The 22,423-nt window shown below is 54.3% G+C and overlaps 1 protein-coding gene across 1 annotated transcript; it reads left to right on the top strand.

Annotated features, from left to right (window-relative positions):
* The first annotated feature begins 897 nt into the window (after window positions 1-897).
* Window positions 898-22,058, top strand: WIPI1 (WD repeat domain, phosphoinositide interacting 1). The gene is made up of 13 exons (XM_054278826.1): window positions 898-989; window positions 2,783-2,865; window positions 4,549-4,718; window positions 8,571-8,667; window positions 12,133-12,230; window positions 13,200-13,292; window positions 13,528-13,598; window positions 14,273-14,380; window positions 14,737-14,901; window positions 15,019-15,126; window positions 16,493-16,614; window positions 17,293-17,393; window positions 21,529-22,058. Exons 1-13 carry the CDS (start codon window positions 919-921, stop codon window positions 21,574-21,576), a joined length of 1,335 nt encoding a protein of 444 aa, XP_054134801.1. The 5' UTR covers window positions 898-918; the 3' UTR covers window positions 21,577-22,058.
* Window positions 22,059-22,423: the final 365 nt, after the last annotated feature.

Genomic DNA, 22,423 nt, shown 5'->3' with positions numbered 1-22,423 from the left:
CCTTCCCAAAATCAATCTATCTTCACTGCTGCAGCCTTCCAGCTGCCTCAAGGGGAATATTACAGGCACTCCAGGTCCCCATGGAGCAGAGGGGGATTAATCCAGGCAGATAAATGTGTCCACATGGACTCTGCCTCACAGGGATGGTATTGCATGGGGCTCCTTTTCCAAAAGTCCTGTGGTGCACACATCAAATGATCCGGGCCCGATGACTTCAGCACTCACATGAGGATTACTCATCTAATTATGGGGTTTGCAGGCTCTGCCCCGGCAGAGTTTCTGTGCGCGGTAATGTCACTGCACTGACTCCTGGAATGTCTGTATCTGACTCGGAGCTTTGTTTTCCTTTGTGTTTTCCCCGGCAGATCTGACCCCCCCACGGCAGCAGCGGTGTTAAGCACAGGAACGATGCACAAACGCCGTTAGCTTTAGGATAGCAATGCTGTAAAAACACAAAAACAACTCTTCAAAGCACTCTTAGCCAAGGAAGTGGAGAGGCGGACTGACTTGTTTTCCAGTCAGCGGTGCCACCATCACTTTTCCCCGCCCCATCCCCTCGCCCACGCCTTCCCTAGTGCCACCCCCGGCCCCTCAGCAGCCCCTTGTCGCCGTGTCCCCCTCGCCCCACCGCCGCAGCCGCGCTCCGCCAGATGCGCTCCAACATCTGTCCGCGCCCGTCTGATGCAACCACAACATCACCACGTGGCCACGCGCAGCTGTTCCGCGCCGCCAGCCAATGGCAGCCCGTTCCGCCACTCCGGGGGGCGGGCCCGCCCCGCCTGCTCCTCATCCCATAGGTCAGCCCCCGCGTCCATCAGCGGCGAGCGAGCCAATGGGCGGCGGCACCGCCCGTGCGGCGGCGGAGCGGGGCCAGGGCGGGCGCGGGGGCCGCAGCGGCCGAGGCGCCGCGCCCGCTCCATGGAGGCCGCGGCCGAGGCCCCGGGGGCGCCCGCGGCGCTCAGCTGCTTCTCCTACAACCAGGACTGCACGTAAGCGGGGCGGCCGCCGCGGGGCGGGGGGGACGGCGGCCGGGCCGCGCCGGGCGGGGTCGGTCCGGCCCCGCGGCCCGGAGCGGGGCGGGTCCCCATAGGGATGGCCCGGCGGAGCTCCCCCTTCACCGAGCGCTCACGGGCCGGGGCCCGGCGGAGCCCCCCGTTCACCGAGCGCTCACGGGCCGGGGCCCGGCGGAGCCCCCCGTTCACCGAGCGCTCACGGGCCGGGCTCGGGCTGCTCCAGCCCGGGTGAGCGGCCCCGGCCCCGCCGGCTCCCGGGGGAGGTGAATCGAGAGCGATGACCGGGCTTTGCCTCCCCCGCAGCCCGGGGAGCGCCCGGGGCCGGGCAGGGCAGCGGCGCTCCCCGGCTTTGTCTGCGGGCGCTGTGTGGGCACGGGGAGGCGGCGGCGTTGCCCAGGGCCACCGGCACCCCCCGGAGGCTCCCGGTGAGCAGCGGTGCCAGAGCACCGCCCCAGCTCGGGATAAATTACAGCCGCGCTCCCGCAGCCTCCCTGCCCTGCTCCCGTTTCTGAACCGTTCCCAGCCGGGACAGCAAATCCCGCCCGGAGCAGCGAGGCACACACGGATGTGGGAGCCCGGAGCCAGGATCGGCCCGGAGATAAGAATCAGAGATAGCGGCCTCACTCACACCTGGAAATGCCCTTTCCTTTGCAGCCCTGCTTTGCATTGGTGTGCCCGAACAAAGGGTGCTTTCAGGGATGTGGATGCGCTGCTGACGTGAACCTGCTGCTCGCTGTTCCCAGCGCAAACGCTGTGCATTCTGTTATGGGCTGGCTGCTGGTTTAAGACTTAGATCTCGCTGCTTACTGCATCTGGAACTGGGCAGAGACAGCGCTTGGCAAGACTCTGCCCACCACCCTTAACAGTGAGAGCAGAGCTTCCCCAGCCAGGATAAACCTTTGTGTCAGTACAGGTGGATCAGCCCCGGCTGAGGAAACAGCCCCTTCTGTGTCCCACAGCTCCTGTGTGCATCCTCCCAGGTAGATCTGGACCTGTTTGTTCCTCCAGCAGCCACAGAGAGGAGAGGATGAGTTTGCTCTCTCAGAGGGATGCTTGCCTTCTGTAGGCTGCAGCAGGCTGAGATGAAGAGCTGCATTCCTGAGTTTGTTACTCTGTATTATTTATGTTGGTATCTGAAGTTGTGCCTTCACAGAGCACTGTGCCAGGAACTACTCGTTTCCTCAATGTCAGGGTTTAACCCCAGCCAGCTCTTCACTCATCGAGGTGGAAAGAGAACCAAAAGGGTGAAAGTGAGAAAACTTACAGGCTGAGATAAAGACGGATTAATAATTAAAGCAAGAGCCACACATGCAATCAAAGCAGAGCAAGGAATTCATTCCCCATGTCCCATGGCAGGCAGGGGCTCAGCCATCCCCAGGACAGCAGGGAGGACAAAGGCCACCACTCCAAATGTCCTCCCCTTCCTCCTCCTTCATCCCCTGAGCCTGACATGGATGGCCTGGGGTGTCCCTGGGGTCACTTGGGGTCAGCTGTCCTGGCTGTGTCCCTTCCCAGCTCCTTGTGCCCTCACTGGAGGGGTGAGGAGCAGAAAACGCCTTGACTCTGCAAGCACAGCTCAACAATAACAAAAACATCCCCAGGTTATCAACCCTGTGCTCAGCACAAACCCCAAACCCAGCCCTGTATGAGGTAATAAGGCAAAACATCCCCATCCCAGTCCAAACCAGCCCACCATCCCTGCAGGGACTCTTGCTGCCACCTGGAGGGTTCCAGCTCTGAACCAGCAGGGTTTTGCTTTGTCTCTGCAGCTCCCTGGCCATTGGAACCACAACTGGATACAGACTCTTCTCCTTAAGTTCTGTGGAGCAACTGGACCAGGTCCATGAAAGCAGTAAGTCTCCTGTTTCCCTGGGAGGAACATTGACCAGCAGCACCTTCCATTTGTGGGAATCCTTCACCTTTGTTAGAGCCCAGTTCTCTTCCACTGCAGTGTATGCTGCAGCCCAGCACTCAGAGCAACTCCCCACTGGAATGTTTCAGGTACATGTGCAGCAGCCCACAGGCTTCCAGCACAGCTGCTGGAGAGCTCCCAGGCCTTTAATCCACTGTGGTATTTACAAGCAAGATGTTTTTAACAGGTTTTCCATGTAGAGAAGGTTCCACTCCCAGCAGGCCTGCAGCTCTTAGCTGTGCTCACAGCAGCATGCAGCACTCACTGAGCAGCCCAAAACAAGGCTGGCCTTGTGGAGCAGGGACCCCAGGCTGCCTCAGCACTGAGGGTAACACTTCCCAGCTGGGTCTGCTCATCACTGGGTATGCTCAGTGGCTGCAGGAGGGGTTTCAGCAATCAGACACAGCTGCCTCATCTGGAGCAGGGTCCAGGCTCCTTCCCCAGAGCCAGGGAAAGGGAAGCAGGTCCCTGTGATGGTGTTTGCAGGGGTCTGAGGATTAGGAAAGAAACAAGGATCTGACTCCATGTTGCAGAAGGCTGATTTATTATTTTATGATATATATTATATTAAAACTATACTAAAAGAATAGAAGAAAGCATTTCTTCAGAAGGCTGGCTAAGAACAGAAAAAGAAGGAATGATAACAAAGGCTTGTGTCTCAGAGAGAAAGCCTGAGCCAGCTGACTGTGATTGGCCATTAATTAGAAATAACCACATGAGTCAATCACAGATCCACCTGTTGCATCCCACAGCAGCAGATAACCAATGTTTACATTTTGTTCCTGAGGCCTCTCAGCTTCTCAGGAGGAAAAATCCTAAGGAAAAGATTTTTCATAAAAGATGTCTGTGACAGGTCCCTGCTGGTGTCACACTCACAGTTGTGGGGCAGCATTTGTTCCTCCAGTGCAGCCCAGCCCACGCTGAGCATCACTCAGGGCTGGGCAGGCTGGAGATTGCAGTCCCTGGGGATTTAGGTGCAGGGCCACCATTGCCTGCTGCCTTCTCCACACAGCAGGAGCCATCCCAAACACAGTCACTGCACTGTTTGCTCCCCCAGGGAGGCTGGGAGAAACCAGGCACCACACAGGAGAAACACCAAGCCACAGCCAGCTCCTGCCTTGCCTCAGCAAACCTCTCACATCTCCAGGAAACTCCCCTGGCCAAAGGCAGGCAGCTCCTCCCTTTATATCCCCTTCCCAAGGATCTAGTGCAGCTGGAGGGCCTGGGGATTGGCTTCAGCTGGGCCCTGCCCAGGAGAGAGAGGCACAGCAGCCCTGTCAAAGAGAACTGGGTATGTTCTTCCAGTGGATATGTTCTCTGGTGCTCCATTTCTGCCTTCGGGGGAAGGTTTTTTAACCTCTTCCTACTCCCACCTAATTGCTTTGTGGCAGGCATGGGAAGTTTTTCACAAAAATGATGTTAACACCTTAACACAGAGCTCCCAAGCCCATCCCCTCCTGAGCTGTGTTGTTGCTGCATTTTGCCCAGCTGAGGGCTCTGCCTTGCTCTCCCTGTGTGCCCAGATGAAATCCCAGAGTCTCCCAACCCCATCCCCTCCTGAGCTGTGTTGTTGCTGCATTTTGCCCATCTGAGGGCTCTGCCTTGCTCTCCCTGTGTGCCCAGATGAAATCCCAGATGTTTACATCGTGGAGCGTCTGTTCTCCAGCAGCCTTGTGGTCGTGGTCAGCCATGCCAAGCCACAGCAAATGAATGTGTACCACTTCAAGAAAGGGACAGAGATCTGCAACTACAGCTATTCCAGTAAAATCCTGTCCATCCGCCTGAACCGGCAGGTGAGAGGGGTTCCCACAGCCATCCCACTCTGGCTCTGTGCTGCCTTTGCTTTTCCAGCTGGGAGGGTTGTGAGTGGGATTTTAGGGGTGGATTTAGCCTGTGCTCTCCTCCCAGCCCCACATGAGAGGCCTGTGGCAGGAGCTGCAGGGCTGTGCTATCAGCTGCCCCCGCTGCTTCCTTCAGGAAAATGAAGCCAAGGCCTTGGGTTGGTGGCAGTTGCACAAAGGCTTTTTGTCATCTGCCTTCTTGCCTGTTCAGGACACAGCTCTGCCAAAACAACACCTTTTCATGTTCCTCCCTCCCTTGGATTCCACATCCTGACTCCAGGCCCACCTCTGCCATCCTGGGTGCAAGTGAGACCTTCAAAGTTGGTTACAAAAAACCCAGGAGTAACTTATCTGTAACCCAGGAGTAACTTTTCCACACTTATCTGTGGATAAGGCAAAAAGCTGCTTTCCAAGTGCTGCCAGCAGCCTTGGTTTTGTTTTAAAGGCATAAAACCCACTCAGGCCACTTACAATGAGAGTTTTAGAGTGTTATTCTCTACAATGAGAATTTTAGAGTGTTATTCTCTGATGTGAGACAGGCTCGTGCAGCCCTGAGCTCTTTTGGAGGATTTTAAGTCATCTTTTCCTTTTTGTCCATAATTATTTTCCAAGTATATGCCCTAAGAAGCAGAGGACACTTTACAATGAAGAAATAAGCAGTCTGGGTAATTGTATATAATCAGCCTCTCCTCAGTTAGCAACAGTGAGACCTGCAGTGAGCTCTCTGGACTGAGCTTCCAGTAAAGCTGTCTTTGACCAGGAGTTCCTGCTCTACAATTAAATCTGTCCTAAATTGATTTTTTTCACTTAAGCTCACAGGGAAACTGGCAAAAGAGAGAGTTCCTTTGAATTGCAGATAGATGTGTGTGTATAAAAATAAACTGGGAGTTTCTGCTGAGCAGCTCTAGGAGATTGGTGTGAATAAAATACATTCAGGCTACTCCCCTTGTGCTGCCTGAAGGTGATGCACAGTCCCAGCCTTGAATCCACATTTCTTGGCTGCATTATAAGCTGGGTTCAAATTCCTGGGCTGAGCTCATCCTCTGGCTGTGCCACACACACACCTGGGGGGATTTGGAGATGCTGCAGATGTTTAGAAACACAGAATCACATTTAGGTTGGAAAAGACCAATAAAACGTCAAGTCCAACCATTCCCCAGCACTGCCAAGGCTAAACCCTGTTCTAAAATGCCCCATCCACACATTTTTTAAATCCCTCCAGGGATGGTGACCCCACCACTGCCCTGAGCATGTTCAATACTTAATAACCCTTTTCACAAAGAATTTTTTCCTCAAATCCCATCTAAACCTTCCCAGTTTGGGTAGGTTGGAGAGGAATCATTATTTCAGTGTACATTCAGGAGTTGAACTGGTGCCCATCAGGTTCTGCATGTGACACTTGAACTCTTGCCTGAGCTCCTGCAGGAAAGCTGCACTCCCTGCAAGTTCACAGGAGGACAAATCCCAGACAAGGCATTAACTCAGGGGAATGGTGACAAATTAACCAGGAACAGGTCTCAAACAAAAGGTGCATGTTTCAATCTGTTCTCTCTGTGAAAAACTCCTCATTGTGCAAACAAGCAAACCCCTCTGTTGTTGTTGTGGGAATTCTTAGTTCCAAGCTCCATGATAACTCTGAATGTGTGGAGATAAATCCTGATTTGTCTCAGAGTGGGCAATCAGGCTGTGCTCTGGGACTGGTGTGAAACTCGTGGGGTTTCATTCACTGCTAAACCCTGCTGAGCTCTTTGGTGAGGTTTCAGGTGTTTATTTGGCCATTTCAGCCCCCAGACACAGCTCAGCTGACCTGATCCATCCAAACTACAGACCAAGCTGGTGGGCAGTGACATTTTGGACAATTAGCAATGCCTTGACCCCATGTAGCAATCACAGCACCTTCCTGAGGCTCTGTCTGTGTGCACAGTGAGGATAAAGCCCATCCCAGTGCCCCTCACGTGGCCACAGGGCTGCATGGAGGCCAGGAATTCTTAGTTCCAAGCTCCATGATAACTCTGAATGTGTGGAGATAAATCCTGATTTGTCTCAGAGTGGGCAATCAGGCTGTGCTCTGGGACTGGTGTGAAACTCCTGGGTTTTCATTCACTGCTGAAACCCTGCTGAGCCCTTTGGAGAGGTTTCAGGTGTTTGTTTGGCCGTGTCCAAACCCATTTCAGCCCCCAAACACAGCTCAGCTGACCTGATCCATCCAGACTACAGAACGAGCTGGTGGGCAGTGACATTTTGGACAATTAGCAATGCCTTGACCCCATGTAGCAATCACAGCACCTTCCTGAGGCTCTGTCTGTGTGCACAGTGAGGATAAAGCCCATGCCAGTGCCCCTCACGTGGCCACAGGGCTGCATGGAGGCCAGCAGGGGTGAACCAGCCCTCTCCAGCTCCTGCTGAGCTTGTCCAGACCTCCTCTGCCTCTTCACATCCCAAACTTTCCTGGATTTTGTCCCTGTGGGTACCAGCATCTCTGGAAACATCTGGAAACCTCCCTTCCTTCACCTGGACATCAAGAGCAGCCCGTTCTGGGAAAGCACATGGTGGCTTTGCCCAAATCAGCTGTATAAATATTCCTCTGCTTGCAAGTGGATGGCTCTTACTGTAGAAAAGGCAAAGTCTTCCTGGAAATGCAAAATGGCTCTGACACAGCCCCAGATGCTGTGGTTAGCAGGAATAGAAGTGGGAAAGAGTTTGATCTGAGAGTAATGGTGGAGCAAGGCAGAGATTTTTAATGTGGGTGTTTGAAGTTAGTGACTAAGCTCCACATTTAGATGCTAAATAAGTGGCCTCATTTCTGAAGAGGTGGAGGCTTCCTGGACATGGATTTGGGTGCTCCAGCTTCAGGATGGATGGGGTCTGGGTTTGGGCTTTTATTGGGATGTTTGTAGTGCTTCTGGACTCTTGGCACCAAGGGAGGTGAAGCTGTGCACTTGCTGGACTTACAAAGCTCAGCCCTTCAGCCAGACCCAAAGCCTGGTCCCAAAAAAGCCTCTGTGGTGACACAAAGCTGAGTGGCCCCAGAGGTGGTGGCCCAGGGCTGAGGTTACAGCATCAGGCTTCCCTTTGCCTTTCTGCCCTGCCTCCTCCTGGCTGGCTGGACATTGCTGGCAGGGTCAGCAGAGGACGTACAAGCACCTGAACTTGGGAAATCCCAGCCAAGATGGTGCAAGGGTGACTGTCCCTAACAAATGTGTCTCAGCTCTGTGTTTGTGCAGTTCTGCAGGCACAGAAAGCAGAGTTTTCCCTGCTGACATCAAAGGGGAAAAGAAACATTGGTGTGCTGGGCAGGTGCATTAGGTTTAGCAGCAGTGCAGACCCAGCAGCTCCATTTGTGTCCCAGATCAAGAAGCAGTCAGGGCAAAGGGCTGCATTCCCTCCTGGAGGCACTGACAAGCAGGACTTCAGCCTCTCTTTTTGTGATCAAAAAGTAATTTGTTAAGAACTGCAGAGAAAAGTTGGGGTAGGGATGGATGGCAGTCAAGGCTTGAGGTGGGGTGTGACCCTGGTGGGTCCTTCCTGTTGCTGGGGGTGTGGAAGATGCAGAGGAGCAGAGAAGTCAGGGTGTTTTGTCTTCTCTCTAAAGCAAGACTGGATGCAAAAACTCTCAAAACAAGAGTTGTACAAACCCAGGTGTGAGAGGGGATGGAGAAGCACAAGAGATCACGTTGCTGTTCCATTTCAGTGTGTGGGAAACTCCTTTTGGGTTTGTCTGACAGCAAAGGTTTGGGTTTGGGAGTGTGGAAGCCGCAGCCAGAGGCACTGCTGGCTCTGTGCATGTCCCCTGTGTCCTTGCAGAGGCTGGTGGTGTGCCTGGAAGAGTCCATCTACATCCATAACATCAAGGACATGAAGCTTCTGAAGACTATTATGGATACACCTCCCAACACAACAGGTGAGCATGGCAGAACTGTGTGAAAGGAGCTTTGGAGAGCCACAGCTTTGTTAGAATTTAAGCCAGCATTGTTAGAATTTAAGCCAGCCTGTGGCCTGTGCATGTTCACCCAGCACTGGGCAGTCAGAAATGCATGGAGCAGAGTGTGAAGGGACCCACAAGGATCTCTGAACCCAACTCCTTGCCCTGCACAGCAGCATCCCAACATCCCAGAGCATTGTCCAGACTCTCCTTGAGCTCTGCCAGGCCTGGGCTGTGACCCAGCTCTGTCCTGAGCAAAGCCTGCCCTGTTTGGAGCAAACCCCTGCTCTGGCCAGAGCAGCTGCATCAAAGGAGAGCAGAGATGGGCAGAAGGCTCTGAGTTCCCTTTGGGGTCATCTCCCAAAGTGATCCCTGGGGACAGAACACACAGCCAGGCCCAGCCCCAGTGCCTGCCAGGGAGTTCCCAGGAGCTGCCACCTGCTGTCACTGCAAAGCCCAGGGCAGGGCAGGGCAGGTGGCTGCAGCACAGATCCTGTGGGTGCGGCACAGGGGGAATCCGGCTTTCCTGCTGCTGGCAGAGGCTATTTTCTATCTTTAGCAGCAGAGAGGGAAGCTTGGCTGGGTGCCCACGGTGCTGTGCTGTCCTGCAGCATCCTTTCATGGCTGGGTGCTTGGGAAGCTGCTGATGTGCTCACGCTTGGCCTCGGGGCTTTCAAGGGATGCTCTGCCAGCAGCTCCCCTGACCTACTTCAGGTCTCAGCAGATGGACTCTCTGTGTGGATTAAACATGCTGAATGCTGCGAATATAATTAAAGTTTAAAGCCTTCCTGAGAAGGCCCAGCTGCAGGGTGGGCAGGGATACCCAGGCCTGGAGCTGTTCTGCAGAGGGGCTGGAGGATCAGGTCATGGTTTAAGAGCAGCAGGGCAGGACTGGGATGCTGCAGATCACAGGCTTCATATGGGCTTAGTGTTTTAAACCCCTTTTACTGCAGCAGCTGTCATTGAAATGAGCTCAGTGACAAGTGCAGTGTCCCTGTTGTCCCTGGGCCACCTGCTTTGGTCCCAAGCTTGACCCCAGTGATGGTGTGTCCATTAGGTCAGGGCAGTCCAGCCTCAGTGCTCTCTGTGCAGCTTGTTTAGGAGTGGGAATCTGTGCTGGGGGGTTTAGGAGCACATGGGAAATGTGTCACCCCCCTAAAGTGTGTGCCCTGGGCATGGTGACAGCAGCGCAGGCAGGACCAGGGTCTGCTGCAGCCACCCTGGCCAGTCACAGTGAGATCTCTGCCTGTTCCTGGCCAGCACCTGGCTCCTGATCCAGCCTCCTCCACGTAGGAGAGGAAAATGCCCACGGTGTCCAAGGCAGTTGTTTTTCATGTGATTCACATCAGGGGCAGGATTTGAACCAAGGAGGTCACAGTGCTCGGGGTGACTTGTGTGCTGTGTGGGCACATCTTGGGAGTGACTGCAGCTTTGGAAACCACCTTGTGGCTCCCCCCAAGCCCTGGATGTGCCTGGACCTGCTGGCCTGAGGGCAAGGCCAGGCTCCCTGGGCACAGTAGCATTTTTCCATGCTGCTTGAGGAAGCCACCTGTGACGTGGCACTCCCAGAGGTGCCATCTGAGCAGTGCCAGCCTGCCTGAGCCCACCACTGCAGCACCAACCCTCACCATGGCTGGGGGGCTGCTGCTCAGGGGAGAGCAGCATCTTCAAAGGCTGCCCGTGGCCCTGTGATCCCTGTTCTTTGTGTGTCCCCGAGGTCAGCCCAGTACACTCACATCTGTGTTTTCCCCTGGCCTGGTTTTCCGGCGGCTCTGCCGGCCAGAGGAGCAGAGGGAGCGGGTGACTCAGCCGGCTCAGAGCTCGCTTTGTTCAGCTCCAGCCTGCCCTGATCCTGTCTGAAAGGGCTCTGCTCATCTCCCTGGACCGGGGGATCACCATGCAGAGGGGGCAGGATGCTCATCACAGCCGCAGTCTCTGGGCTGTCTTTGCCTTCCTCCCATCCCTCCCTCCTTAATTGCCTTTTAATTGCGCGGCTTTGCTGCTGCCGTGCGTGCTCCTCATGCTCCTCGTGCCTCCCCCGTGCGCCATTCCTGGATGATGTGCACGCCTCTGGATGGATGGGGAGCGGATCCCTGGGGCCTCTGGCCGATCCTGCAGCTCCTGGCTGTGCTGAGCTCTCTTTGTTTGGTTATAAACAATGACCTAAAACGAGAGCTCCGGCCGATCCTTCCCCGCTGCTGCTGGGCGGGGGCCAGGGCTGTGTCCTGACACGGGGCTTGCACGGCACAGCACGGCACGTCCTGTCCCTTCTATGTGCTCTGTGTGGCTGTCCTGCTGCTGTGTGGCTGTCCTGCTGCTGTGTGGCTGTCCTGCTGGCCCCTTCTGTCCTGTCCCTTCTACGTGCTGTGTGTGGCTGTCCTGCTGCTGTGTGGCTGTCATGCTGGCCCCTTCAGTCCCATCCCATCCCATCCCATCCCATCCCATCCCATCCCATCCCCTCCCATCTACGTGCAGTGCGTGGCTGTCCCACTGTCCCCTTCAATCCCATCCCATCTACGTGCAGTGCGTGGCTGCCCTGCTGGCCCCTTCGGGGTGTCCCCACTGCCTTTAACCCCGCTGTTTCCTCCACACGTGGGATTAGGTGGGACTCCCGCCATGGGTCAGGAAGCTCAGGTCGTGCTGGAGCCTGGAGTCGGGTTTGGGGGGGCTGTGAGCACACGGATGTGGGGCAGGAAGCGAGTGAGGCAAGTTTGGTGTGTGACAGGATTCACTGGGCTGCAGGACGAGAGGCAGGAAGAGATGCTCTTTTCCGAGGTCACCTGGGGGACAGCGGATGGATGTACCCACTCACGTATCCATCTGTCCCTGTCTCATCCTGCAATTCCTGCCTACTTTGAAAGGAGCATTTGGGAACCTCTGTGCTCGTGTTGGCACAAAACCACATGGCTTTTGTGGGGAAGAATTCCCCCTGTGCTTGAGATTTCGCTGTGTTCGAGTTCCTTGTCGGCCGGTAACTCCCTGCACAGCTGGCGCATTTCCTTTGTCTTTCTCTGCTTCCCTTTTCCATTCCGAGCAGAAGGAAACGGCACTGCCTTCAGTGAGCTGCACCCACTCTGTGCTGCTCCTCTGAGCTCCCAGCCTGGCACCTACACCCTGTGCACAGCTGGACGTGTCCAGATGTGTCTGGACAGGAGTGCTGTGAGCACTCAGACCCACGTGTGCTGTTTCATGCACCTTCTCCGGGGAGTTAATGCAGGGGGAGCGCCCAGAGCGTGCTGAAAAGCCAGATTGGGTTCCTGTGCTCGGGGAGGGTGGCAGGGCACAGCCGCCCTTCTGTCCCGTACCAGCAGATGTCCCCACGGCCGAGCTGTTCCCAGCCCGGGGCCGAGCGGTGCCAGGAGGAACCAGAGCCCGAACCCCCGGCGTGCCCCGTGCTGTGCTCCCCCAGCCACAGCCTCAGCCGTGTCCCTGTGCCCCTGCCAGGTCTGTGTGCTCTCTCCATCAACCACGCCAACTCCTACTTGGCTTATCCCGGCAGCGCGACCAGCGGGGAGATCGCGCTTTACGACGGAAATACTTTGGTAAGTGCGAGGCTCAGCCTTTGGATACCGGCAGGGGCTGAAAACAAACAGAGCCACAGCAAAGCCAACGGGGCCCTTGGGAAGGATGAATAAATCCACTGCACCGAGCTGGAGTGCGAGGGAATTGCCTGGCAGGCACATCTGGACAGATCCCCCTTGCTCGGAGCTGACAGCTCTGAGATCAGGACGTGCATGTCCCAGCACGGGATATTGAGGGAAACGTGACCCACTGCCCTGCAGCCCCAGGGCCGCTGCCAGGCTCACGCTGGGGCTGCTGTGGGAGCGTCAGCAGCAGATCCCAGGGGAATGATGTGGCCAGCGTGGGTCGGGGGGGTTGGAGCTGCTCCAGGCACAGCACAGGACCTGGAGCAGCTTTGCCACACCGTGGGCTGGAAGGGATGCCTGACCCAAAGTCACAGAGAGGGCAGAGTGTCCAAAGTCCCCTTAGGAAATCTGTCCCTGGCTGGATGCAGGGTCATGATCATCTGCTGTTTATGCCAGGGCTTTGAGTTACATAAGGCTGGTGGCCCCCTACGCGCAGCCAGAGCTGAGGATCTGCAGCAGGGGAGGAGCAGAGCACAGGGAAATGCTGCTGCTCCAAGAGGTGCTGCAAGGGCTGGGGCTCCCTGCAGGTACCAGGGTGGTGCCACTGCAGCAGGAATTGCAGGGAAGGGCCAGGCTTTGGAGAGGGTGCAGGCACAATGCTGAGCCCTGGAGAGGCGGGGAGCTGAGGTTCTCTGCCCCTGAGGTGAGTGTCCTGTAATCACAGCGGCCATAACAGCAGAGGAATGAGCTCAAGGCAGGGCAGAGGTGAAGTGCTGAGGATGTTGAAGGGATCCCATCAGCACATGATGATCCCATGAATCCATATCAGCAGGTGTGGATAGCTGCAGGGCAGGAACGCCCTGCCCTCACACAGTCCAAGGAGCAGTGTGTGCCTTTGCTCTCACGTTCCCTTGTGCCCTACAGAAAACAGCCTGCACCATTCCTGCCCACGAGGGGCCTCTGGCTGCTCTCACCTTCAACTCCACCGGCTCCAAGCTGGCCAGTGCTTCTGAAAAAGTGAGTGAGTGTGGCTGCAAGTACCCTCCCTCTGCATCAGCACCCCTGAGCTGCCCCTTCTTAATCACAGCCAGCACAGGAGGGCCGCTGACTGGTCAGTGCGTGGGATCAGATTGAGCCCAGCTGGCAAACAGGAGGAGCCTTTGCACATCCTGAGTTTCCTGGGTGTGTCAGGGAAAGGGCTTGGGCTCCTTGGCCCGCTCCTACGTGGTATTTCCATTTGCATTTTTTGCAGGGCACAGTCATTCGTGTATTTTCCATTCCTGGGGGGCAAAAACTCTATGAATTCCGGCGAGGGATGAAAAGGTCAGTTCATTCTTCTGCAGTGACAAGTACACAGAGGCTCCCGGAGCCAGAGTGTAAACACAGGGACACAGGGCAGCGTCAGATCCCGGTGGCTTTGGCATCTTTTGCAGAAGGAAAACAAGAGCAAACATATCAGCTGGCAATGTCACTGTGCCAGGCTCTGCCCAGCTCATTGATTCCTTCCAGTGTGTCACAGAACAGGGCGAGGGCAGGGAACAGATGTGGAGTCACTCCATTTACTCTGTCCTTTCTTTTTTTCTTATTTGAAATAATGAAGTCCCCAGAATTGTCAGAGGCCTCATTCCAGCTGAACCTGTGCAGGAGATGCTGTTTGTGTCCCACTGTTCAGCACTTTGGCCATCCTCCCTGGTCTCTGCAGCACCAGCAGCTGCAGTGAGGCTGGCACAGATGTTCCCTCCACAGGCAGCTCTGTGAGCAAGGACGTTTCCACCTCTCTGGCTGTTTGTCACTAGCTGGAGGGTTCCCCCAGCCCTGCTGAGCAAAGGGATTAGGGAATGGCTGATCAGTGAGCCCACAGGCTCAGCAGCAGCTGTGCAGGGTGATCCTCACCATGGATGGGTCTCCTTTGTGCCCAGGCACTCCTCTGTGAGGCAAAGCCAGCAGTTCCCCTTGAGTGGGTGGCTGTGGGAGTGACAGTGCTGTCCTCGCTCTAGGTATGTGAACATCAGCTCCCTGGTGTTCAGCATGGATTCCCAGTTCCTCTGTGCTTCCAGCAACACTGAAACCGTGCACATCTTCAAACTGGAGCATCTCACAGACAGGTGAGGGCTTAGCCTGGCTTCACCTGCCTGCCCCGGGGCTGGGTCTGCTTCAGAGCTCTGTGTTTACACAGCTGCTCTCCACGTCCTCACCGTGTACTCTCCATGAGCAATTCCAGGTGCACAGTGTCCTTGTGTCCCCAGGGACTCACTCTTTGGAAAGCCACACACTGCAGCCCTGCTGTACACCTCTCTGGCTTTATTAGGTGCCACTGTCCCCTGTGATCTCCAGCCAGGCTGGTGCACAGTGTGAAGGTGCTCCAGAAAACCCTTCACCCGTGTGAGATCAGGTCTGTTCCTGGTGTTTTGTCCCACTGATCATGCTAACCCCACTGACCCTGCTTTGTGACCCCCCTCAGCCGGCCAGAGGAGCCTCCAACCTGGAGTGGGTACATGGGGAAGATGTTCCAGGCTGCCACCAACTACCTCCCTGCCCAGGTGTCCGGCATGATGAGCCAGGACCGAGCCTTTGCCACCGTCCGGCTGAACATCTCCGGGCAGAGGAACATCTGTGCCCTGTCCACGTACGTGCTGAGCCTGCTGAGCCCTGGCCAGGCCAGCCTGGCCTCGTCCCCTGTGCTGTGGGTGCTGCTCTGTCTGTGTGGGGGAGGATTTTGGCCTCAGGATGCTTTTCCCAGCAGGATTCAGAAGCTGCCTCGGCTGTTGGTGACGACGTCGGATGGACACCTCTACATCTATAACCTGGACCCCCAGGATGGAGGGGAGTGTGTCCTCATTAAAAATCACAGGTAACTCTACCTCCACTCACACCTCATACAGAGGCTGATCTTTTAAGCAATGAAGGGAAATCTCACCTGACAGCACAAAATGGAGCTTAGGAGCAAGAAAGTTAGAACTGAGTTTGTGATTGGAGCTCCCTGATCTGACAGGCGTGGCTGGGAAGCACAGCAGACACAGAGCTTCTTGCAGGAGAAACCTGAGACATCTCAGATGCCATGGCAGCTGTGGGACATCCCAGCAGGGCTGTGCTTTAGGAGATGCCCCAGCAGCAGAGCTCTGAGCATTGTGGTGGCAGGAGAGCAGAGCACCTTCTTCAGCATGGAGTGGGTGCTGGAGAGCTGACTGGGGGTGGGATGGTGTGGAGTGACACTGTGAGCTTCTGTGAACAAAGCCCAGTGCCAAAGCACAGGAATTTCTTCGTGGAAGGGGTTGTTAAGCACTGGAAGGGGTGCCCAGGCAGGTGGTGGGGAGCCCCAGAGCACCGAGGGCCACATCCAGTCACTCCTTGAACAGCTCACCATTCCTGGAATTGTTCAGAGAGTGACTGGATGTGGCCCTCAGTGCCCTGGTGTGGTGACAGGCTGGTGGTGATCAGTCAAAGGTTGGGCTGAGTGATCTCAGAGGTCTTTTCCAACCTAAATCACTCTGGGATCCTGTGCAAACAGAGCCTCCCCCGCCGCTCTCCAGGCCATATGCAAATCCCATTAAGCACGGAACCCCCCCGCACACATCTGGGCTGCTTGGCTCCAGATGTGAAGCCTTTGGGGTGGGGTGAGATGTAACATGTGCTCCAGGCCGGGAGGTGGCTGCCAGCCAGGAAAGTGCCAGCAGCTTTTGGAAAAGCCGCAAAACAAAAGCACTTCAAAGCTGCGCTGTCCAGCGCGCGCCGCCCGCAGCCCCAGCCTCGTCATGTGGGCTCCTCTGAGCAGCAGAGGGCTGAAAAGGGCCCTTCGGTCATGAGTTACATTACATCATACGATATCTCTGCTCAAACTCCGTCCTAAACTAGCCAGGGCTGCTTTTCCCATCTAGTCTGCTCCTGTTGGAAGCCCTTCGGAGCCCCCTCTGTGATTAGAAACACTGTTTGCCTTTGTAACCTAAAGCTTTTGTGGTCAGTCTGTTCCCTTCTGTTCCCATGCCAGCATTGTCCTCCAGCTGAAGTGGTGCTTCCCCTATCTCCTTCTTCACCCCCTGCTTTCCTTGTGGAGCACAATGCTCCCCTGTCCACAGCACTGCTGGGGCTGCTGCATGCAGTGATGGGGATGGGTGATGTGCTTCAAGATGTGGATGCATGGGCTTGTCTTAGCTGGAGCTGGGGAGGGACAGCCAGGATCATAAGTAACTCTTCTCCTCTCTCTTGATCTGTACAATTAGTCTGCTTGGCTCAGGAAAGATGGAGGAGAACAAAGAAAACGACCTTCAGCCTCCAGTACCTCAATCTTATGCAGCAACTGTAGCCAGACAAAGTACAGTGCCTTCAACTTCGACCATGCCAGGTGAGCACCACATGTGCCCTTGCTCAGGCAGAAGCCACAAAACCACCTGGGGCAAAGGGGAAAGTGTCCCACGTTCCAAGGGCTCATCCAGGATCGCCACAGGTGCACTGCACTCTGGGGCAGCAGGACTTTGGAGCTCTCTGGGTTCATCCCCTGCCACAAAAACAGGGCACGAGTTTTCTGCTCTGCTTCCTGTGCCAGCTCTGCTCCCAGGGCTGAGCAGGAACCACTCTTTAGCAGACAGCAGCTGCTGCCAGGTGGTTTCCAGGGGTTGTGACCATGGGTGTAGGAGTCATGGCTCACTGGTTTTGTGTCAGTCACTGACAGTCAGTCACTGTGGTGAGATTGTCACACCTTGCACTAAACTGCTGCAGGGAAAGACTGAATGACTGGTGACTATCTCATTATATCCCCAAGTGTAAGATCCACATCCAAGTGCAGATCTTACTCTGAAATTGGTGCTTGGGTTCATGGCAGGAGGAGGAAAGCTGCTGCCACAGTAGCTGGCCATGTAGTTCATCCATAACCCATACTATCCATGGAAACACCTTCCTCTTCCTCAGTCCCTGAAGGCAGAGGAAGCAGCTCAGTGCTGCAGAGGTGGTGACAGTGTGTGCTGCTGTGTGCAGCCTCCCCCCTCCCTTCCTGTAGTAACCCTTGGTGTTTTCCCCTGGCCAGGTTACTCGGAGGACGGCGGAGCCCTGCGGGGCGAGGTGATCCCAGAGCACGAGTTTGCAACTGGACCAGTCTGTCTGGATGATGAGAACGAGTTTCCTCCTGTGAGCATTCGGGACCCCTAAACCCGCAGTGCAGCCCTCATGCTGAGAAGGAAGTAGCAACCTCTCCCAGAAGAGATTCCATGGCCCCCTCCTTGTCCCAGCTCACTGGGAAAACTAAAATAACTGGATGGGTTCTAGGGACAGTGCCAGGAAAGTGACACCCCACTAAACAGCAGCTGGGGATGGGGCAAAAATGATTAAACCTAAGCAGAGATAGATCTGAACAAACTTGCTGAATGGTGTTCAGATCCAGACCTAACCTTTGTGCCTTGAGCAGATTTCTAATATTACCAGGGATAGTTTTAATTGGAACAATTTAGAAATAAAAACTTAATACCCTGTTGCATTTTCAGTCAGTTGTGTTAGTTCATGGAATGCAACTGGAACATACCTGAACTTCACCAGTCTCTTCATTTCCAAGGTAACTGAGAAGGAAACTCCTTTTCCAAGTACAAAGATGAAAGGAATAACAGAGTTTTAAACCATTTTATGATTTTTATGTGGCACTTTCTCAGTTACCATTGGAAGGAGCTAGTGGATTTTTCAATCTGACTTCAGCCTGGCAGTGTCTTTCTGGCTCCTTTTCCTATTCCACACTCATTAATTAAGTATCTAACCCCTAATTGGACAAATGTTGGTCTGTGCTATGATCTGGTTGTAATCAGCGGTGTCTTCATAGCAGTAATGCAGCAGAATACTGTAATGGATTTCAGGTTGCAGCCTTGGCAGGCTTCTGGAATTCCTTACTTCATTTTTACATATCCTGCTGCTGGAGTTTTGCCTGAAAAGGAGGAAGTACAAACCTTATTCCAGGATTCATTCCATGTGCTGAGCTGACCTCTGTGAGGCACCTTCCTCTGAGCTGAGGCAAAGTGTTACTTAGATAAAAGGAGCCTGGCTCATGACTCCCTTTGAGCCAGCACCACCTAAACCCAGCTCAACTCACACAACCCTCAGATTATTTCTTTCCTTACCTGCACCATTCCCTGCTGCAAACTGGGAGCAGGAATTTCCCACTTGTCCAACTCCATTACTCAAGAAGGATATTTCAAATGTCTCCCTCGCTGTGCCCACAGAGAAGGTGATGGCCCAGGCCCCTGGAAGGAGCAGCAGGGACAGAGAGAAATCCTTTGTTTCCTTCTGCTAAACCTGCTCTTGAACTCATGGTTTGGGGACAAGCAAATGCCAGCAGGCAGGGATCACGCTGCTCCTGAATGAGGCTTCCTGCTGGGGCTGTGCTGGATGAAAGCAGCCCCAAACCCCTGCTGCAGCACAGCAGGTGCTTTGTGAAATGAACTTTGATCCCTCCAAATCCTGTCATTAACCTGACAGAGCAGTGACATGTGTATTGTTAGGGAGGAGGAGGAGGTGTGGGAAGGGAAGGTGCTTTCCAAAAATACTCCCTGATAACGGTGCCTGAGCAAGTGGAGCTTCCAGATAAAGCCCCCGCTCCTGCTTTGGGGTTTGCCCTCGCAGTGGGAGCACTCAGGATGTTTGGATGCTCTGGATTTCACTGAACTTGGCTGTTTTCTCAGCACTTGAGATCTCCAGTCCCAGTCAAGGGGGTTTCAGGCCTCGGTCACTCCTGTGCAGAGGAGGAGGGGGAGAAAAACCTGACCTTATCCAACAAAAATGTTTTGACAGCGTTCGGCTTTGCGGAAACATGGGAAGGGTTTTGTTTGTTTTCCAGTGTGCAACAAAAAGACTTTTCAAAACCTCAAAACTTGTGACAAAATGGAATATTCACCCGCAGCCCACGGTATGGCTTTGAACTCAGACATGGTTCTGGAGAAACAGCAGTGCTCAAACCCCACAGTTTCTCCTCATTTTGAAACCTCTTGTCTTCCCTTGACCTCAAGCAAGACTTCAGAGGCTCTGCTGTTAAAGACTGAGGAAAACCAGCCTCAGCCTGACATAAAATCTGTCAAACACTGCCTGTTCATTAAGTGGAAGGAGGGACAGATCAGAGAGGAGATGAGGAGCCCAAGGAGGACTCATAAAAAGTGGCCTCACTAGAGGGGACGTGGATGTTGCTGCTGCTGGTGCCAGGATTGCAGAAGGAGGTTAAACCAGTTCAGTGACAATCCCTGCATGGTTGGGGTGGATTAAGCACTCCCAAGTCACTGCTGGTTTTGGGCAGGAAGGACTCAGGTGTTACTGAAGGGGACTGGAGCCATGGGTGCTGTGCTGGATGTGCAGGGAGGAGCCTGCAGAGATTTTACAGGGTAGGAAAAGCAAAACCAGCTCTGGCTGCAAAACTTTGGCAGTTTGAGCTGTTTTCTGCTCACCTGCCTGAGCAGCCACCCCTGTTCTGTGCGTGTAGCAGGGAGTGAGGTTTCCAGTGGTGCAGGGAGATGCTGGGGTGTGTTATGGGCCAGGCAGGGCACTGCAGTGAGGTTTGGCAAAAGAAATCCTACAGGATTCTGCAAGCAGCTGGGGAGTGCAGCCAGGGGATCTGCCCAAAACTCCTGGGGTTCAGTAGAAGGATGGTTTATTCCAGCAGGTTGGTCAGTGCTTTCCAGGCAGAGGTGATCCATCCTGCATTTGGCTGCAGGGCCCAGAGGTGTAGCTTTTATCAGGAGAGCCATTTCATTATGTCAAGTGAGACAGCAATCAGCTCTTCAAAGGCAGCTCCCCCTCACTGATACTCCATCACTCTTAAAAACCATCTCTTTCCCATCAGTTTTTGGCAGCTCCAAAACAGTTTGGGCACTTTCCTGCGCTGCCAAAGATTGCTGCTGCCTGTTGGAGGGCAAAAATCTACAACAGGGCAGAAATCAGTGCCCTGTCATGGAGTCCCCACACCCCTCTGCTGCTCCAGACCACAGATCTTGATACAACCAGGCTGCAGATACATCTCTGGCTCTGTGGAAGCAGTATTGGCCCAGATTCCTCCTGGCTCTTTGCTGGATGGTGTTTCCCTCATGCTGTTGCATGGATATAGACACTTAATTATTTTAAGTGATTATTTTTTAACAGCTGGCTGGTGGCAGAGGAAAGGCCACAGACTTTCCACTGAGGCTCTGCTTGTAATTATGTGTCATAGGGCATGAGGGAGCTTGGCAGAGCCTGGCTCCTGCCCTTGTAGCTCAGAGTGGCATTTTGGGCAGCTGGGCCTTGCAGGATTAAGCCCAGCTTATCAGTACATTATCTGAGGTCCCCTGGGAGTTGTGCCATCCAGTGTCAATGCCTGTGCCTGGAAACCTGGCCAGTGATGGTCCTGCAGCTCGTGGAGAGGCAGACCTGGGAGGAGGAGCTGGCAGAGAGCTTGTGCAGCAGGAGCTGTGGGTTCACATCCCTTCCAGAGACCTGCAGCAGGATTGTGGGGTTCACATCCCTTCCATGTCTGTGAGGCTGTGGGGTTCACATCCCTTCCATGTCTGTGAGGCTGTGGGGTTCTCATCCCTTCCATGTCTGTGAGGCTGTGGGGTTCACATCCCTTCCATGTCTGTGAGGCTGTGGGGTTCACATCCCTTCCAGAGACCCTCTGCAGCAGGAGCTGTGGGGTTCTCATCCCTTCCAGGCCATGTCTGGCAGGGCTGGAGCTGGGACAGATCTGTGCCAGGGCTGCCCAGGCCCCCTCAGGAGCAGGGGCACATTTCACCAGGATCTCTGTGGCAGGAGTAGCTGGTGGAGGTGAATCAGGGGCTGCTGCTGCCTCTTCTTCTCTGCTCCTGCTTTACTCTTTCACTCAGAGGCTTTGCTGGTGTTTAGGCTGAGCTTTCCCTCCCCTAATCCTGTCTGACATGTTGGAGTTGAACTCTGGCATCCATCCAGAGACCCCAGAGCAATGCAGGGATGCCCAGCACAAACCTGTCCCTCCAGCCACACCAGAGCTGAGCTTTTTGGGATCACTTAGTGAGGCAAATGCACTCCCCAAAGCCTGGCTCTGCTGAGCCCAGCACCAGCCAGAGGCCAGACCCCCTTATCACTGATCCAGATGGTTCCTGTTCCCAGGACTGTCAATTTGGGGAGGGGGAGAGCAAATAAATAAACCTCTCCCCAATGTGCCTTTGAATGGAAAGTAAAACACTGCGGGACATCCCTCCCCCTGCTCCTCCCATGTGCGTAAAACCAACTGGAAAAGCTCCCTGGTGCTGGGAAAAGTAAGGCCCTTGTGTTTTGATTTTGGTAGATAATCCTGTGCCGTGGAGGTCAGCCGGGCAAGGCCAAGAGGTCGTGAGGAGAAGCAAAACAGCCACGCTTGGGACAGCTGCTGGAAAAGCCAGGAGTTTCCAAGAACAGATCTGTGAGTCCCCAAGATGAGAAAAAATATATAGAAATTAAGGTTGGGCCAGGCTTTTTGCTGTGTGTAAGTGAACACCTGGCCCTGTTAGCCCCTGTTTTAATTTGTGTCTGGGTGGGGTGTCAATGTACTGTATGCACATGGCTCTATTTAACAAACTCTATGTTAGAACCACAGTGTAAATGCTAATTTAATCAGATTTGTATGTAACCAGAATTTTATATACCCATTTGTCCCCTTTTCTAATTTATGCTGTTTTATGTGTATAAATGTACTTATAGGAAGAGATATTAAACTTATGTCTTTGTACAGTATATACAGACTATTTTAACCCAGGCAAAGTATTTTTGCAGTGATATTAGAGAAGATGCCATTTGCTATGTTGAAAGACAGAATAAAGTCACAGTCTGTCCCTGGCAGCTCCTGCTGTTCTTTTTGGGGCCCTAAAGGTGTCAGTCTGGATTAAGTTTGGGGAGTGGGAGGGGTTTTGGGGGCTGGGGTGAGGGCAGCACACCTGGGTGAGTCCACACAAGTCTTCTTATGGCCAAAGAAAGATCTGGGTGTGTAAATCAGAATCCAGAATGGTTTCAGAACACCCTCACTCAGCTGCTGAGAAATCCCAGTGGTTTCTCAGGTTTCAGTTGCACCTTCATTTCTGCCTTTGCAGCTCCCCAGCCCTTTGCACCTGCCCAGGAATGGCCCCACAGGAGCTGTTCCACTCCATCTGTGCCTGCACTGGGATGGGCAGCAGCTCCTCTGCCTGGAGCCCTGATCTGCTGGGAGA

Source organism: Melozone crissalis, unplaced genomic scaffold (assembly GCF_028551555.1).
Source record: "Melozone crissalis strain CALT ecotype California unplaced genomic scaffold, PUWL_Pcris_2 ptg000026l_1, whole genome shotgun sequence".
In the NCBI taxonomy this organism is placed as follows: Eukaryota; Metazoa; Chordata; class Aves; order Passeriformes; family Passerellidae; genus Melozone; species Melozone crissalis.
Note: the sequence above shows the minus strand (reverse complement) of the source record. Positions and strands in the feature narration are given on the sequence as shown.